Consider the following 20,126-nt stretch of genomic DNA (forward strand, 5'->3'; position numbering starts at 1 on the left):
TTAATAAAAGGGAAAAAAAGCAACTTTTATTGAATGAAAAACCTTTTTTTTCACCTGGCAGCAACAAGCTTGCACGTGTGGCTGAAATCCAGACACAACAAGTATAAACAGACTTGAAGAGTCTCTGCACAGCGAGCGGAGCTTCTGGCCTGTTTCTTGCGCCACTTGGTGCCACAGAAATGGAGCATCACATCTTCACTGCCTTCATCCGACACCGAAAAAAATAAAAAAAGTTACATTTTTGAGCCACTTTTGGACTTTTAAACGACTCTAGAAAGAATTTTGACATGGCCTCGATGAAAGAGAAGACGCTCGTGTGTGATCATGGTAAGAAAAAAGAAAAGAAAAATAAAGTAAGAAGTTTGAATAAAACCGTCACATTATGAGACATTCATTTGATTGCCATCTGCAAGTGCACCGATCGACAAACACCTTCAGAAAAATGCTAAAATGCTAGCGCAGATTTTCAGTGCTGAATAGCTAATGCTAAAAATGCTAACGCTGATTGTGTTTGGGGACACACTGGAAGGCAAGTCAGACAGATTGATGGCTGGTTAGAAGGACAGATGGATGTATTTAGGGAGGTAAAGAAAGATAGAACAGGATAAAAGAAAAAAGAAAGTATGGATATGAATAAAATATATAGAAGAAGTTTCTTAAAAAAGAATCAAGATTGTAAAAACAATTAGAGAAAAAAAAAGTAGATTAATTGAATTTTAAATGAAGTATATGATTATGGTTTATGTTTCATTTTTGTCTTGCATAATAAAAATCTACTATTTTTCTGTTTCTAAGAATATATATTTTAAATTTAATAAACAAGGGGACAACAACATCTCTGAAGGAAACAAATCATTAATACATAAAAACAAAATATTTAGAAATAATATTAAATATTTGGAAAATAATATATTTTAAATGGCAGAAATAGAGTGTGATTGTTGATTGAATAATAGAAATTAATTTAACAATTTGATTTTTTTAATGGAAATTCATAACTTTTTTTAAGTGTATATTTGTTATAGTAAAAAGAATAGTAAATATGGAAAATAATACTGGAATAGATGAATGATTTTTATATTTTACTAAAGAAATGATGAATGAAAAAAAAGATAATGTGAGCCCAGAGGACGCAAAACAGATAAAGTCAAATTAACATACAGCGAATGAAGATCTCAAAGTTGCCTCTCATCCTCAGCTTCAAACGCCGACATTTTTGCACTTCTCAGTCATCGGCGTGTGTGTCTTTAAACGGCGTCGAAGGATGAACGCTTTTAGCGAAGGCCTGGACGTGTTTCTGTGTTGTCGACTCTCCCTCCGACAGAAGGTCACTACAGCGAGCCGAATGCAAAACACGGCGCCGCTACAACTCTGTAAAAGAGCTTGTAAAGAGGTAATCGTATTCAGTACCAAGGATGAGATCTAAATAATAAAAAAAAAAAGCTCCTCCATCTGCCGTTTTCTCTTTCTAATGTTTCACACGGCGACCTTGGAGCGCCGCCTTTGTTGGAGAGTGAAAAGTCGATTTTGTGTCCGACATGTGTGGAAGTATTTTACTATCATAGCGGAGGTGTTGAAAGGGCATTGGGTGAGTTATACGAGCAGATTCAGGGACCTACGGTTTCATTATGAAAGCAGCTTCTTGAATCGAGATAAGAATCGCTGAAAAAAAAAACCAAGGACATTAAATAGGGTGAAGGAGTGATACCAAAAAGAAAAGTGGTACCCGGGTTTACAGGCAGTGGTTCGTCATCCAGTTTCATTTTAGAGCCAAACTTTTTTTTTGCTTTCCTCTGATCCTTTAACCCTCAGATCTCAGGAGCAGGATCAGATTCCGACAACTGATTGACTTCAGGATTAAAAAGCGCTTTGATACGAAAAGCTCCACCGTCTTGGATCGGTTTCCACGGCGGTGTTTGTTCGACGATGTCCAAAGAAGCAACATTCTGAAAGCACTGATTGCAAAAGCCGATAAAACACCGAAGAACACAAAGAGACAAGAAGGACGTCGACGCTCACACTTCATTGTACAAGGTCCCAATCAAAGTCTGACTCGAAAGTAAAATCCTTTTACACCTTCATTCTGATATGTTAGATTCCTATTGTACAACTGGGTCATTTTACCAGCATCACGCAAACCAGATTAGGATCTATGAACATCAATATTAAACAAATGTATTTGTAGCCTCCAGATACATTTTTACTGGTCAGTTCTTTATGTCTAGCGCTTGTCTATGATCCTGGCTGAGTAGATTGACTACCGGTAACACGTGCTCCGTCATGAGGTTGTTGCCCCGTGTTTTTGGTTTCATTTATCCCCAAAAGAAGTGAACATGCCTGTCAGTATTATCTTGATCTTTAAAGTATGTACTTTTTTGAGTATTGTTTTGATTGTTTAAGCGCTTTGTGACCCTGGTCTCGAAAAGCGCTATATAAATAAATATTACTTACTTACTTACTTACTTATCTCCGGAGCAATTAGTTGACCTTGGCACTGAAATCTATTTGAGTTTTTTTTTGGTTGATTGGACAGTAAATTGCATATTCATTCTCCAGTTCTTCCACTTACTCCTACCATCAAATACGGTAGCACTAAGTGAAAGAACTATGCAGTGGCACCACAGTTTACGGTTGGTTCTGCCTTAAAAACAGTTCATAATGGGATCGGTTCCAAGTATTCAGGGGGGATTCAGGGGATTTCTTAAGCTCAAAGTAAAAGGCAAATCTCTGTGAGGTTTGGTGGGGGGGTTGAAGGAGGCAGGGGAGCACAGGACTGCCCACTGATAGGCGCCTGGAGTCGTTCCGTTGTGAAGCTCCTGGACGTGCATAGCGTGTTCTTCATATCTGACCCTATGAACATCCTACAAACTCTTTACCGCGCCTCGGGAACATGTTGATCTACCAGTAAGGCCAAGAACATCGGTGCCTTTTCCCATGCAAGACCAAAGACTTAAACCCAGGTACCAGGGCATATATTTTTTTTAAAAGGGTTGCTAGTTTGTAACGTCCAGAAGTAAAGAGCCACTATTCTTTTCCAAAAAGGTGTTTTTAGTCAAAAGACTGGAAGTCAAAGAAGTTTTATCCAAGGTCTCATTTGGACCAAAATCCAATTCAAGGGATCAAGAACTCTGTTTAAAAACACCATCCACGTCCTTGTACACAACCACGTTTGCTTAGAAAACCCTTGTTTCTTTATAAAAATACTATAAAATGCCTTTGAATTCCATTTTTTCATACATTTCAGTATAAATATGAAAAAAATCTACTCTACTGTGCAAGCCAGAGAAACAGTACAGCTCGACACTCGGGGAAGGGGGAGGTAATTTTTGTACAAATTTCATCGGATGAGAAAAAGAAACACGTCACAAAGACTCCGGACGGCATCGCTCTCAAGCCAAGTGTTAAGTACAGAGTAAAGCGATGATACAAAATGAAGATTCTTTCACGCTACAAAACCACATTGTTCGCTCTTTACAAAAGAGAGTTCATCATCCTGTGACGCTCGCTCAGCTTTGTCCTGAACTCGACATGGGTAGACTCCACAGAAGAATGTTTTTTTTTTTTTTTTTTTAGAAAGTGCCAGATATATTTCCTGTCCAAGCTGCCTGAATGCTGCGATGGGAGGAATGCGTGTGCGGTACATTGAGGTTTGCTGCAGGTTGTGGTTTCACATCTTCGGTGGGCGACAAGGACCGAGTCTCTTTTCAAACTTATTTACAGAGACTGGATGTGATGCGGGCAGACGGCGGGAGAGCGTGAAGAGGACTGCAGACGCTCTTCTGTTTGATTGTACCTCTCGCCTTCTCTTTCTTTGCAACCGAATAAGGTCATGAATGAATTTTGCACTACATTGCTGCTAACTATTTCACGACACTGTTATGTTTGTCTTTTGATGTTCAGGATCTTTTGCAGGAGAGCAGTGGACGTCTGTCTGATTCTGTTGGGAGTTCTTAAGCAACCTTAAAAGTGTTCTTTACACATGAGTCTGCATCCGTTGTGTGTGTCTCTGGGAATGTTCAGAAGGAGGTGACGAGTAGGAGAAGCGAGTGGATGTTCCGTATTTCCCAAGCGCTGATTCAGGGCTTTGCTGCCCGGGTCCCGGTCCCGGTCCCGGTCCCTGTCCCTGTCCGGTCCCTTGTCCTGTGGGGTACATCTCATAGGCTGGTCCTTCTTCTATCGGCGGGGCAAAGCCTATGCGGTAGCTGGCATACTGAGCTGGGTATCCATAATTGTCGTAAGCCAGCTGGGTTGTGCTGTCCATAAGGCCACAGTCTCCGGGGTAATCTCCAGGTGAAGGTAGCGCCGGATTCGGAGCCACTTGTTGACTCTGCATGGCTCTGGTGAAGGTGTTGAACTGGGCATAAGTTGAATGCGATATTCTTGAAGGAGGACGTGGGTCATAGCACCCGGCCCTGGACCCCGGCACACCGCTGGGTGGAACGGCACCTCCGGGGGGAGCCGGTTGTCCACTGGACGTGGCACCGGCTGGTCCTGTGTTTTGATTTGGTGAACGGAATTCTCCCTGGTAGTGGACGGCGCGGGACTGGGGTCGAGCCTCTTCATGGGTCGTAGCACGGACGTTGTAGTAGCCATTGGTTGGATCCTGCGATCATAGGTAATGACAGTTATAAGTCGATTATAAGACGCTTTGTTGTTTGGAACTACTTCAGGGGTGAAAGTAAAAAACAGAATACAAATCAAATCTTTTGACCCGGATTTGTGTCTCCAGTCCATTTCATCAGAACAGATAATGAGTTGTAAAAGTTTCATTCGAACTCTGATAAGAATTTACCTTTGATAAGTGTTGCTAACTAAACATAACAAAAATCGTGTTGTAAAGAACCAAACCCTCACCTTCAGCTCATATTCCTCCCGGGTGTCACTCTCGCTCCTGATCTCCTGCTTCAGGTCCATGTCGTCTTTGAACGGCTGAGTGGAGGGAGAGAGGGAAACAGAGGGCAGAAACTAAACCATCAAACAACAAACAAACACACGGAAAGAGGGAGGGCGAGAAAGCAACGGAGGAGGAAGAGAGGGAGGAGAGAGGAGAAGAAAGATTCAGGTTTTTCATCCCCATGAGATGGAAGATGGAGAAATGATACGTGGATTAGTTGAGGGTTTTCCTCCGGCCATAATTCTGACCTAGCTCGGGCCTCAAGCTTCTTTCGCGATCCTGGTAGATGACGACACACCAGGTAACAACCTCTGTTGCAGGAAAGGGATTTACAGTGTAAGTGTGAAAAGGAGTGAAGTTAAAACACTCCTCCCTCTGTGTTTTCTGTATATTTAGGCTGGGTTTAAAATGGTTTCATTGATCCAAGAAGTAGAACAACTTTAAAGGGAACCTATGTGCTGATTTAATTGTTCTAGGACCTCTATTATACTCATCAGTATGTTTCTTTTTGCACAAAACTCTCATTCAATAAATATATTTACATTAGAAAATACGCTTAACCCCCGCCCACTTAAAATGTGCTGTTTTGGCTGAGAAGCAACCACGCCCACTCTGCTCTGATTGGTCACAAAAACATAAGTTGCATTCAGGGACCCACGTAAATTTCGAACTCACCCCTAAAACTCTTGTTTTATAGATTAAAATGAATCATAAAAATAAGGTAATGTACACATTACAAAAACACCTAAAGGCAGAAGTAACTCTCACCATGTTCACCTAAATATTTATTTTGTTCATTAACAAGTAGGTACTTAACTGATTTAGGGCTTCTAGGGGAGGACACCTCCACCAGAGTGATGTCAGAATGTATAATATAAACCGTGATCTCGTTTGGCTTCAGACGGGAGAGAACTTTATGAAGTAATAACTTAAATAAACAGAGAACGTCATAATGAATGACCTACTGCATTTTGAAGAGGACGACTTCAACATTTACAACATGTGAAGTCAGGAGAGTTGGCTTTTCACATTAGATGCCCTTTAACCAAATTGTGTTTTGTCCTGTATACCTTGACTCAATCTAGATGTCGCAAAGCTCTTATGTGCAGCATTTTAAAGGTTGATGGAATCCAGCTAGTGTAAGTCCTGGATCAAGGTTTGTCCATGTGAATTTTGCATGCATAGCAACCCAATAACTTCCTTACAAAGCTGTGATGAGAACGTAAGTAGGTAAGTAAGTAATTTATATTTATAGAGCACTTTTCTAGACCAGAGTCACAAAGCGCTTAAACAATCAGAACAATACTCAAAAATGATTTACTAAAAAGGTCAAGATAACACCGAGAAAAACACAGGTGTCCCAGAAAATCAGGGAAAGCCTGAACAAATAAGAAAGTCTTAAGATGTTTCCTGAAGGAATCAGTAGACTCCATCAACTGAAAGAGAGAGGAAGATCGTTCCAAAGCTTAGGAGCAACAGCCTGGAAGGATTTCTCTCCTCTGGTCCTGAACTGTGTTCAGGAACCATCAGTAGATTCTGATCCACAGACCTCAGAGCCCGAGCTGGGGTGTAAGTCTGGATCAGGTCAGTGATGGAAGGTCGATCCTGAAAGAAACTGGCAGCCAGTGAAGAGTTTTAAGGATCGGAGAAATAGAGTTCTTCTATTTGAGTGGGTCAAAATTCTCACTGCAGAGTTCTGAAGCTCCTTCTTCAGAAAACAAACTGTTGCAATAGTCGAAGCGAGAAGACACAAACGCATGGATTATAAGCTCCAGATCATGTTGTGACATTTTCCTAAGTTTACAGATTTTTCTCAGTTGAAGGAAACAGTTTCTGGACAGTTTTCTGCAGTTACCCTTCTGTTTTTTTTTAAATCTCAAAACCTCAATGAGGGGTGTTGAGTGGATACTACAGTGTGATCCCAAAATTTGTGGTTATCCCGAAGTGGTCCATGAGGTGATGGGAAGGGAACATGGCAATAGAGGAAGAAGGAAAAAGTGGAAAAAGATCCAAACCGAAGGGAAATTCGTGGTGTGTTTACCGCAACAATCAAAGCATGGGGTGAGGAAAATAGGCCAAATCCAATTTTGTGTGCCAAAGGGGGGGCCAAGCCAAAAAGCTTTCGAACCAGTGAGCCAGGGTGTGATTCCCTACGGACATACTGAAACCTTTTGGGAGGCCGGGGATTCGGCGTGTGACAGAAAAAGCATAAATTCTGGTCCTCTGTCTCAGCAGTCGTCCAGCCACGGTTTAAGTGTGTAGTGAGACATGTTCCCTGACAAGTGTGACTCCTGGGGTGTGGGACGCAGATGGATTTGTGAGAATGTCAGTGATGTAAAGCAGGAGAGACTTTTTGAACGGCGTGAAGAAAAGGTATGCGTTTTGACGAGCCAGCACAGTCCGGAATATTTTCTGCGTTTGTGGACGTCTTGTCAGATACATGGTTCCTACTTACGGAGTACATGGCCTTGACCATTCGAGTCGCTGTGGACACGTTGGCGGTTTCCTCCTCCAGCCCCGTCGTCTCCTTGTTCACCGTCTCCACTTTGATGTCCGGTTTGCCCAGAGTGACGCCTCGACGACCTGCGACACCGTCAGAAACCAGGTCATCTAAAAAACTTCTGCTGACCTTAATAAAGCTGGCAGAAGTGACTCTTTGAAATGGTTTTCATTACTTTGAATGCTTCACCTTTTGTCGGTAGGGCCAAAAAAATCTCACAAAAACTGATGGTTCAATTCTGAATCCTGCTCTAGACATATCTGAGAAGCAAATATCCCAAGAACACACCACCCCCTCTGGAAGCTATGGCCACCCACAAGTGGATCTGGACTTGCTGTAGGTCTTTAAATCAGGACAATGGCCAGTCTACACAAAGACTTATAGGCACATTCCAGAAGGGTTTTGGTCCACAAACAATATTTTTTTCAATTTGAAAACCACAACCCTTTGGACTCAGGTCCTACTGAATCCACTGAATTCGGTTTAAAGTTTCTATGAATTGATCCTCCGACTCTTTTTCAAAGATGGGTCAAGGCGTTCACAGGCCAATAAAGAGATTTTGTCTCTCTGAACCTGGGTTTTGGTCATGACTGCGTTACACTCCTGAGGAAAAGAAAGGTGCGTATGTTACCATAACTGGTTTCTCTCTTATTAGGGGGAGAAGAGGTTCTGCTCCGAGTCTCTCCCAGATGAATGACCTAATCTCTAAGGGGGGATCCATAGAGATATCTTTGATCTTGTTCTTCTAGTCACAAAATGACCATAAATGAGAGTAAGTTAATCTTTTTAACCCTCATGACTGAGGACGCTGGGCCGATCGACCCGTCCACCTTTCCCTTCCTTGCAAACAAGACGATAAAATACTTTCTATCTCCCACCTAAGGAAGAATCTCTCCTCCAACCCCGGAGAGGATGGAAATACCGTCTTCCCCGCCACTATCTTCAACATCTAGTCCAACTCTCCCTTAACTCGCGCACGTGTTTACAAACACTGATTTATGTTCATTTATGTAAATTGCTCCTTCCGCAGGCTGTTTACACAATATATATGAATCCATAATTCAGATGCTATTTAAATGTTTCAGTTATTTATGACTTTAAAAAAACACACATTTGACTGGATCGTCGCCACATGAATATTCATTGATCTCATCTGGATTACACAGCTGACAGGGTTTCTATCAAAGGTGACGGATGAAAGAGTGACGGGAGATTACGAGCGTTTTTTTTTTTTTTTGCACCTGCAGCCAAAAAAGCGTTTGCACTTACTGCCTTTGCGTTGGCGGTAGAGGAAGAAGGCGAGCGCCAGCAGGATCATCAGCAGCAGGATGGAGGAGCCCACCGTACCACCGGCGATAATTCCCACCGGAACAATATCTGAAACGCACATAACGGGGGTCGGGATGAGGGACGGCTGCGGCGCCATTGTGTAGGCAAACCTACACACTTGACTCACAAATCCCGTTGTGTGTTACGTGTTAGATCTGTGAAAGGCTGCTGGTGTTGATAAGGATAAAAATACAGTACGCGTCGACGCCGTTGTTTTCTCGCTCGCGCAATCCGACAGCTGAAAGAATGCGTCGCGGCGCTGACTGACGGAGCGTGAAGGAATCATTTTTTTCCCAATGGAATGTGACACAACAAGAGCTGGGAATAAATTGCATCCGTCGTTCGGGATGGACTCGCGACGGTCCGTCCGATCGATCACACCCCCGCCCTGGCTTGCTGTCGTACGGCGGTTAAACATGGCAAATAGAGAGGTGTTTTCTAGGGCGCTACGCTTTTGAAGTTGTAGTAGAATGCCCTCTGCTACAACTGGCGACAGCAGTAGGATGCTCACTGCAGATTCTGAGAAATGAGAATGATGAAGATAAATGGATGCTTCTGCAAATCTTCAACTGCACACGAGTGACTTTTGTTTTACGGGCTACGCTAATTCTACACTAACGTTGTGTTACAACAGCGGTGCCGATATAAAACCTTTCTTGTGTCATATGTGCATTTTGCCAGCATGAACTGGAGATGCAACTCAATTGCAACACAATAAAATGTAAAAAAAATACATTTCAAATGCAAGACAATACAAATGGGACACGATACAAGTTAAACTCAAGGCAAATGCCACACAATAAAAAGCGAACACAACACAAATTGCAACACAACTCCATACAAAACCAACACAACACCTGCAAATCCAACATAGATAAAGAAAACAATGACTAACACATGTATTACACACATACGAAGAAAGCAAAACAATGCCAACACAATGTAAACAAACGCATAAAAACACAAAGAAAACAAAAAAAACCCAACACAAATGAAACACAATACATAGTGGACACAAGAAAATACAGCATACGCAAAACAACACAAATCAAACACAAGTTAAACACAATGCAAGGCAAACACTGTACAACAAAAACACAACACAAAGACAGGTGCAAGACAAATGCAAAAAAAAAAAGCCAATACAAAGCAAATAATGCGCATCACAAACACACGTGCAACACAAACACAAGTGCAATACAAACACAACACAAGAGCAAACCAACACAAGTGCAACACAGGCACAACACAAACACAACACAGGCGCAACACAAACACAACACAGGTGCAACACAAACACAACACAGGTGCAACACAAACACAGCACAAGTGCAACACAAACACAACACAAGTGCAACACAAACACAACACAGGCACAACACAAACACAACACAGGCGCAACACAAACACAACACAGGTGCAACACAAACACAACACAAGTGCAACACAAACACAACACAAGTGCAACACAAACACAACACAGGCACAACACAAACACAACACAGGCGCAACATAAACACAACACAGGTGCAACACAAACACAACACAAGTGCAACACAAACACAACACAAGTGCAACACAAACACAACACAGGCACAACACAAACACAACACAGGTGCAACACAAACACAACACAGGTGCAACACAAACACAACACAAGTGCAACACAAACACAACACAGGCACAACACAAGCACAACACAGGTGCAACACAAACACAACACAGGCACAACACAAGCACAACACAGGTGCAACACAAACACAACACAGGTGCAACACAAACACAACACAGGCACAACACAAGCACAACACAAGTGCAACACAAACACAACACAGGCACAACACAGGTGCAACACAAACACAACACAGGTGCAACACAAACACAACACAAGTGCAAAACAAACACAACACAGGCACAACACAAACACAACACAGGTGCAACACAAACACAACACAAGTGCAACACAAACACAACACAAGTGCAACACAAACACAACACAAGTGCAACACAACACACAGGTTCTGGCCCTGCTGGTCTCACCGGTCTCCTCCAGGGTGATGATCATGGTTCCCGGGCCGAAGGAGTTCCAGGCGGTGCAGTTGTACGGCGAGTGAAAGTCCGACTCCATGACGTTGTTGATGGTGAGGGTGGAGAGGACGGCGCCGCCCTGGGACGGAGGTTTGCTCTGCTCAACGGTGTACCTCTCCATCAGGGTCCCCTTCTCCTTCTCCCAAACGTTCTCCTTCCACGCCCACACCTGCAGGACACAGCCAGAGTCAGCGCCCCCTACTGGACAACCCGCAGAACACACAGCCCGGATCGTCAAGTGCTGACATCTCGAAAAGTTTGTTCCCATAAATACATTTCTAATCCGGCACATTTTTATAAAAGTCGCCTTTGTGGAGCATTTTTTTTTGTGTGGAAACAACTCTGTGAAATATGCAGAATCATGAGGAAGAAAACGAGCCACATAAATCTGACACACAAACAAAAGGCTTCCGCGAGTGTTTGGCTGCGATAAACACTCGCGCTGCTTCTTCAAATCTGCTGAGGGAGAAATTTTGAGGATATTAAATATGAACGACACAGATATCAAAAAATGAATACATAAACTATAAATAAAAGTTAAACATGAATAATGTATACTATTCATTAATGAAATTGTGTGCATTGTTGTTTTAGTGAAATGCTGTGCAGTGATTTTCTATTAATGAAATAACAGAAACATAAACACATAAAATTGTATGTATACAAAGAAAATTGTATAACTAATATTAATAAACAAAGTCAATAATTAAACAATTACACTTATATGAGTATAAAATAATAATTTATATAAATTAAACTGAAACACAGAAATAAAGTTGAACTTTATAGGACTTAGAGAGTAGAATTAAATAAAAAATAAATTGTAATAATGTTCATTTGAGTCAGAAACCATGTTATTGTCAGCGTGAGAAGATGCTCCTCCAGTCGCCGTCAGCCAAACTCAGATATCAAACATCCAGACTCTCTCCAGGGCTGCTTGTGTTTCCCTTTGATTTCCAGCAGCAGCAGCTGTTGCCATGACTCACATCCCGGCACCAGAGGAGCCCGGCGTTCACATCATCTCATGAAAGCGTGACGACGACGCCGGCGCCGCCGACACCAGAGGATCCGCCGGTCCGAGTCGGGACCGGTGGGAGAAGCCAAGACATGATGGGATGGACTCACGATCTTGTCGGGCGGCGGCGTGCTGGCGATGTAGCACTTGATCTCGCCGCGCTCGCCACGGACGGCGAACTGGACCGGATCGCTGGAGATGATGGGAGGACCTGGAGGAGACCGGGGAGCGTCGGCGTGAGAACAAGAATAATACACGTCTTTTCTTGGTTGGAAAAACTATTGATGACCCATTTATAAACAAGAAAGAAAATATGATAAGAAAAAAAGAAAAAAATTGACAAAAAAAGAAGAAAAAACATTCATAATTTAATATAAATAACATAAAATAACAAGTGTCAAATAAGATTAAAACATATAATAATAATTAATCTTTCTAAAAAATATATATATAAATAATAAATATTTCCACAAATAAAACATAAAACTGTAGTTATTTACAAATAATGTAAAAACAACAATTATAATATAAAAAATATCAAATGAAAATGAAGCCAAAAATAACATTATTAATATTATTGATAACATAATAAATAAACATTAATATAAAGTTTCAAAAATATTAAAATATGTATATTCAATTAAATAAACAGATTATAAATATACCCATGAATACAATAAAACAGAATAATGTAAATATAATATTTAATAATAAATCAAAACTATTCTAAATAACAAATTAAAAATATTTTTTGATTATAATGTAAAAGATATTGTATATTTATAGATATATTTGTATATTTAATGATAATGCAAACAGAAATTAATGAAAATACACAGTAAGAGTTTTAAAAATATAACAATTATACAAAAAACTATTTAGAAATGTCAAATATTCCCACAAAAATTATAAAATTAATAATAATAAAAATTTGAAATTATTTGAAAATAGTTTTTAGATATTAATCATAATTAAAATAATAAAAATACGAGTAATGAAATAATAAATTCATAAAATGTAAAATAATAGTTACATAATAATTATGTCAATAAAAAAAAGAATATAAATAAATAAACTAAAACTAGAATAAGCAGAAGGTAAAAACTTCAACAGTTCCATCAGTGTCGGGAGCAAACGTACCGTTGACCGTGAGCATCACTTCCGTCTCTCCGACCCCGATCCGGGGCACGATGGCCTTGCAGACGTACTGACCCGCGTCGGCCTGACTCACCGACTTCAGGTAGAGCTGGTTGTTGTTGCTGAGCACCTGCGACACACACACACACACACACACACACACACACACACACACACACACACACATTGAGAAGGAGCGTCGGGAAAGGATCCATATTTAATTCATCAAACATGTTGATTCAGCCGCCAGGCTGCATTAGTTTTTCCTGGAGCCCTTTTTTAACTCGTCGCCCATGAATTAAAGATGGAAGATACGGAGACGAAGGTTGGCTGCTAACCGACCGCTTTACACCTGAGCAAACATTTATGAGGTCTGGCTTCGTTATTATGGACCAACAGCACGGCAAGGAAAAAACATCTCCCGCGTCCTCATCTAGACTCTATCGTGAGGTCGAGTTCGCTCCGTCATCCGCCTGGGACTCAACGTAGAGACTGTGTCTGAGTGCTCAGGTTTGTTCCCAGTTCAATGATTCCAGCTGTGTTAGCAATGCTAGCAATAGCATCCAGAAGATTAGCTTAGATTGACTTTATTAATCCCTCTGGAAATTAGTTTTTTTTAAGTCATCAGTAGATGATAGGAAGTACAGAAGTGTAATAGAAGCAAGAACAAAGTGCAAATATGAAGTGCATAAAAAAACAACCAAAGTTCAAATAAAAAGAGCAAAGTGCAAAAAAAAACACCTCAAAGTGAAAATAAAAAGAGGAAAGTACAAAAAAAACACCCCAAAGTGCAAATAAAAAGGGCAAAGTGCAAAAAAAAACACCTCAAAGTGCAAATAAAAATAGCAAAGTGCAAAAAAAATCACCCCAAAGGGCAAATAAAAAGGAGCAAAGTGAAAATAAAAAGAGCAAAGTACAACAAAACACCCCAAAGTCCAAATAAAAAGAGCAAAGTGCAACAATAACACCCCAAAGTCCAAATAAAAAGAGCAAAGTGCAAAAAAGCACCTCAAAGTGCAAATAAAAGGAGCATAATGCAAATAAAAAGAGCAAAGTACAAAAAAAAACACCCCAAAGTTCAAATAAAAAGAGCAAAGTGCAAAATAAAACAAGGTGCAAAAAAAAAAAATCAAAATATTTGGACAAAAACATTTAACTAAATTCTAGAGTCTTGAGCGAGAGTCGGGGGCCTCACCATGCTGGAGCCTTTCTTGGTCCAGGTGAGGGTCAGCGGCGGGTTGCCGGACCACTTGCAGTTCAGGCTCACGTCGGAATCCACGTCAACGGTGACGGGTCGAGGCTCCACGACCAGGATGGGACCGACTGAGACGGTGGGATATAAGCAGGTGCCATTAATAAAGACATGAATAATAAAAGAATATATGTTTTAAAAAATAGCTCCATGCTTCAAAATCGCCAATATTAACGACCAATGAAAAGTGATAAATATATTTTTGACAACCCAAAAAAACAAAAACAAATACATGATCCAAAAACTTAAAAAAGGGGTTAAAAATAGATTAAATCTTGAAAGAATTCAACATTTTGCTGGCAGTTCCTCAACTATACTATCAAATAAAAACACAAAAATATCTTACATTGTAATTGCGATAAAAGATAGTATATATATATATATATCATTTTGTAACAATAAAATTAAACAAAAATCAGGGTCAAACAAACACAAAAATACCAGTGAAAGAAAATGTGCTATAATACATTAAAATGAATTAAAAAAAACTTAAATAAATAAATTCAATTAATGTTTAGTAAGAATAATTGATCAATCAAAAAAATACTAAAGTTTACAACAAATCCGAACTAATGACAACTATGACTACCAAAAGAAACAAAACAACAAAATCCGAAAACGAAAAAGGGACTCAATTAAAAAAAACGTCAAAGTGAATTTATTTAAAGAAATGTAAACAAAAATAAAAATCGTGAGAAAAATGTTTTTCATCATCATCAAATTCTGTATGATCCAAACCAAAATTAGAGAGATAACGCTTAAGTATAAATTATTCAAAGATAAATAGAATAAGAATAAAAGAAGAAAAATCTATCAAAATATCTCGCAAATCAATATAAAAAAATATAAGTAAGTAAGTAATTTATAATTTTAGAGCACTTTTCCAGACCAGGGTCACAAAGCGCTTAAACAATCAAAACGATACCAATAAAATATATACTTTTAAGGTCAAGACAACATGTGAGTTCTCCTACTAGAGCAGGTCAGGCTGATTCAGGCAGAGTTCTGTATCAACTGCAGGCGATAAAAAAATAAATCAAATATCAATAAATAATTAATTAAATCATAATAAAAAATGAACCTCTATGTAACAATACAATACATTCAATAAAATAAATTTGCTCTCAGATTCAAGATGTTGATCACAAAAAATCTGCCATATCATTATGACCGCCTGTACACACTCACAGTGGACGTCCACCAGGATGCTGACGTTGGTGTTCCCGACGGCGTTGAAGACCTGACAGGAGACCGGCTCGGTGAAGAAGGAGTGGTCGGCCGTGGTGACGAAGACGCTCTCTCGCGCGCCCTCCAGCAGAACGCCGCCCTTCGCCCACCTGGAGCGCAGAAGAAGAAGAAGAGACACTTCATCTTCCTCCCTCCGAATTAGCAACACCTCCGCCCACAAAACCTCAGAAGACCAACGTCTTATCGACGACCGACACCCAGAAGTCAATGGCGTCCGATTAAACTTCTGTGTCTCCGGACCTGAGGGGGAGTCACGGAGGCGATGCTCACGTTTGATGCCTTTTTAATGGAGAGTCAATACGGTCTCGACCCGGACCACTTCCCGAAACCCAGACCTTTTCCTTCTCCTCGGAGCTAAAACGCCGCTTGATCGCTCAGATGTCGATTCTATCTGGTTCTGCCCCGCCAGCAGAAACCCTGTTCCCCCTCCAGAGCAGACCTCCCGGGCCTGACTGAAGGAAAACCTTTTTTGTTGCAATTAAGAGATTTGTTCTGGATCTTTAGCTACTGATGCAGGAGGAACAGAGATGTGAGCAGAGAGGAGGCGGTCACGCATGCTTTAGTCTTCAGTTGGTGTTTAAGATCCTCCGTCAAAGATTCTACTCGTGAGGACCAGACCTGGTCCAGGACCAGTCAGGACAAAACGTTGATAAAACTCTTATTTCTGTGATTTCATCTTCTCATAAGCAGTTTCCCGGTTTCCACTTTAGGTTTTTAAAGTTGAAATTAGAAAAACTAATGATGATAAAAACATTATAAAAAACATAAAAAACAGCAACTCAATACTAAACACATTTATCGGTGTGTATTAAAACAAATCTAAACAATCAAAAACAACTAAAATCAACCGTTTAAAAAGGAAAACTTACATTAAAGGAGAAGCAAACATCATTACTACAACTCACTAATTAATAAACAGAGCATAAAACCACACAAACACACACGAAAAAAAAGCAAAAGCAAAAACAACAAGACAAGTAAACATACAGTAAATATGCCAAAGAGTAACCAAAACAAACATGAGTAAAAAAAATGGTAGATTAGTCATTGGGAAGGTACTAAAAACAGAAAAACAACAACTAAACAATAACAGAAAATAACACGACAGGAATAAATTAAACACAAAAACCAATGATGAAAATACGATGCCAAACTAAATAAATAAATGAAGGAATACAACAAAAACATCCTTAATGTGAAGAAGTGAAGATCATTAAACATAAAAACAAATATTAAACACGATGACAAGATTTAAAAACACAACAATGTCACAATCGGCGCAAAAACTTTCAATCAATTGAAAAGACAAAGTAAACAATCCAAACAAAACTTCATCAAAACAAACACCAAGGCAAACATGAATTCTTTGTAAGAGTAATGAAATAGACAAATATGAATATCAATGTCAGAGGTAGTTGGTTCTCACCTGAAGCCCATGATGGGAGGATTCGCGGTCGCCTGGCAGGTAAACGTGACTCTCTCGCCCTCCAGAACTGAACGAGGCTCGATGGACAATTTGACGGTCGGCGGGTCTGAAGGAGAAAAAACAAGGTCGGTTTGTCCTCTTGTGCAGAAAAACACTTTGAGAGGTGCGAAAAAGAAAGGATGCAATATAATTAGGACTGTATATTTTCACGATTCTGACGATACAATACGCATCACAATACAGACGCAACAATACGATATATAGTGATACTGTAGTAACAAGTATATATGTGTAGTATTGTCAAGTACTTGACTCTTGTGTTGCAGAATTTAAAGACCACATGACTCTTAACAAAGTCGTGACTGTGTTTATTTGTTTTGAAACCAAAATTTGTCAAAAAATCAGGTTTAAAATCTGCAAGAGTCCACTGTATCCTCTCGTCCTCAGTCATCGCCGAGATCTGGCTAAATTTCTCTGCTGCCATCTAGCGGCCAAGTGCTGTCAAATATCTATTCAGTATCGTGAATAAAAAAAATCATGATACATCAATAATCCCCCTTAAAAATAAACAGCAACCACAATGATTTAATGTCATTAAACATAAACGCAACCAGCTATACCCGTGTAACTTCCAACCTTTTGAGAACATATTTAGATTTTTTTTTGTTGATTTTTTTTCTTTATTCTTTACCTTCCAATGTGTGGATTTTCTTCCATTATGTGTTTTTATTGTACTTTGTGATTTAATTGTTTTCTTTGGTATTTTTGAATAAATCTTGAGGACCTTGAATTGTGCTTTTAAATAAAATGTATTATTATTATTTAAAAAATAGTTTAATATTTCATTAAAATAAATCATTAAATGTAGTCATTAGGTGCGTTAAAAATATCATAAGGAGTTATAACGCAATTTCTTTCTTCACAATACTGTATTGATTTTTTTTTGGTCCTTTTTTTTTCCTTCAAATCATTTTTTTAACATTATTTTTCTGTGGTTTACAGTTCAATATAATGTTTAAAATAAATATATATTTGTATTTTTATTATAATTATTATTCAGGATTAACATGTAAATATTCACAGTGTTTGTTCATTTTTGTGTTGCATTAAAACTTCTGGCCACTAGATGGAAGCAGTCAATACGTCTTCTGCAGTTAAAAGAAAGAATAAATCAGTGGGATCTCTGCGATGACTGAGGACGAGAGGATACAGTAAATCCGATGTTTGGATTTTGGTTTCAAAACAAATTAAATCAGTTACGACTTCATCAACACAAATTATGTTAAGTTAACACCAGCGATATTCTTCAATGCGCAGAAACACAAAATAATGAAGTTTTCGTACGGTGAACGTTGAGCGTCAACGTCGCCCGCTTCCCCATCGGGACCGCCGGGTTCGTGGCCACGCAGCTGAAGTTGCTGTTGCTGTCGCTGTCGGCCGGCGTGATGGGGAGGTAGCTCCTGGTGGTGACGCGCTTCCTGTCTGGCAGCACTTCCTGTTAAAAAAAAAGAAAAATGTCAGGATCATTAAAACGTTCCAAGAGATGTGTTGATGTGTTTGTGAGTATTTACAGACAACAGTGTCGACAAATATAAAAACAGCACGTGTGTGTGATTCATTGAGTTTGATGGGTGTGAGAGTGTGTGTGTGCGTTTGTCTGGAGGCGTTTTATAACACTAAGGTGTGATCCTGGTGTGAACACAGGTCACCTACAACTGCACTACTTTATTTATGACAAAGTTTCTGATTGAAAATACACATTTTAAACCACAAACTAACAAAAAGTCATCATGGTGAGGGATATTACATATTTATTGTAAATAACAAATATATTTAACAATATTAAACTTCTGTTTTTGTAGTAAAGACTGAATTCTTACATATAAATGGTTATTTAAAGTTAGTAATTAGGTAAGACTCCGACACTGTTATTCTGGCAACAGCTGATACCAAACATGCTTTCAACACGTCTCAGTCAGAATGTACAACACCAACATTCGTCTTGTGTCTTCGGTGTGTAATTGTTAATAATGGAGGCTTTTGTGCGCAGCCACAGGTCATTGTTACAATCCAACAATCGCTGAAAAATGCTCCCGCTTTGATTCCGAGACAATCAGACCGTGGCGCTATTGTGAGAGCGTTTGCACGTTTGTGTGATGAATTTATCCCCTTCATGAGGTTTCACAGACAAACTACATCTGTCAACAGGGAGGAGAGCGCTTCATGACTGAAAGCGTCCGTGTTCAGGTGCCGCTATCGCTCCGAACAGGCCGCGTGCTGGCATCATTTGTCTTTCATCAGTGTCGCGCTGTGAAATATAAATCTGTAATGCAGGAATCCTGCAGTGTTTACTGTAATTCCTCTGGCAAATATCATCCCAACAGCCCGACAAACACACCGAGGCTTTCAGGTTCCTTCAGAGGAAACGCCTGCGCTGCTATTGTACTTGAATTTGGAGATAAACCCTTCAAATCCAGCAGGAGGCAGCAAGATTATGCAGATCTCCTGTAAGTGCGATAAACTCTTCATGCTTTAATGTGCATTTTGTGTTGCATGTGAAGTGCGTGTCTGTGTGAGTCACCGTGGTGTGGTGGGCTCCTTCCACAGGGATTCCGTCTTTGGTCCACTGGATGTGGGCTGCAGGCTTGGCGCCACGGGACACGCAGCTCAGGTTGTACGGAGTTCCGGCCATCAGCAGCAGCTCCGGGGTTCCCTCCACCACCGGGTCCTCGGGAGGTACTGGGAAAGACAGTGACCCGTTAAAAGCAGCGGAAGACCAAATATGAAGCTTAAAGTTAATGAAGGAGAATGCCTGGAGGTGAGTGAGGAAGGCAGCTGGAAGGTTACTAATTAAAAAGCAAGATTGGAAAGCTTAGCCGGGTAGGTCGATAGGTATAGGTAGGTGGGAAGGTAGGTAGATAGGAAGGTAGATTGAAAAGATTTCAATCTCACTAGCTAGAAAGATCCCAAAGACACAAACAAAACAGCACAACAGTTGTGGTTGGCGCTTTCCTCCCTGGGTTAGTGCAGCTAGTCTACTTTAGATATGTAGGTAGGTAAGTAGGTAAGAAAGCAAATGATGAAGATAGGAAGGTAGAGGGCTAGCTAGGTTGGAGGTTGAATGTGTAGATGTGGATGGTTGGCAGGTGGGAAGACATGGAGATAATCTGTAGCTACTGTACCTATAAATTAGTCTGGATAATTAGATAGATAGGTAGACGACACAGATAGGAAGGA

General features: G+C 40.1%; 1 protein-coding gene across 5 annotated transcripts in view; it reads right to left on the reverse strand.

Annotated features, from left to right (window-relative positions):
- Positions 1–876: 876 nt before the first annotated feature.
- kirrel1b (kirre like nephrin family adhesion molecule 1b) overlaps positions 877–20,126 on the reverse strand; it is an 82,962-nt gene continuing 63,712 nt past the window's right edge. For 2 of the 5 annotated variants that reach the window (XM_087810496.1, XM_087810495.1), the window contains exons 4-15: positions 19,471–19,628; positions 18,234–18,384; positions 16,890–16,995; positions 15,404–15,552; positions 14,159–14,286; positions 12,967–13,093; positions 11,937–12,037; positions 10,764–10,980; positions 8,664–8,771; positions 7,350–7,477; positions 4,855–4,929; positions 877–4,603 (exon numbers count right to left, since the gene is read on the reverse strand). In XM_087810496.1, coding sequence (XP_087666622.1) covers positions 3,974–4,603; positions 4,855–4,929; positions 7,350–7,477; positions 8,664–8,771; positions 10,764–10,980; positions 11,937–12,037; positions 12,967–13,093; positions 14,159–14,286; positions 15,404–15,552; positions 16,890–16,995; positions 18,234–18,384; positions 19,471–19,628 — 2,078 coding nt within the window. In that variant the 3' untranslated portion in view covers positions 877–3,973. Of the gene's footprint in view, positions 4,604–4,854; positions 4,966–7,349; positions 7,478–8,663; positions 8,772–10,763; positions 10,981–11,936; positions 12,038–12,966; positions 13,094–14,158; positions 14,287–15,403; positions 15,553–16,889; positions 16,996–18,233; positions 18,385–19,470; positions 19,629–20,126 lie in introns of all 5 variants that reach the window. The other 3 variants (XM_087810494.1, XM_087810493.1, XR_015713517.1) reach the window with 2 other exon arrangements.

This window comes from Callionymus lyra, chromosome 16 (assembly GCF_982586985.1).
Source record: "Callionymus lyra chromosome 16, fCalLyr1.hap1.1, whole genome shotgun sequence".
In the NCBI taxonomy this organism is placed as follows: Eukaryota; Metazoa; Chordata; class Actinopteri; order Syngnathiformes; family Callionymidae; genus Callionymus; species Callionymus lyra.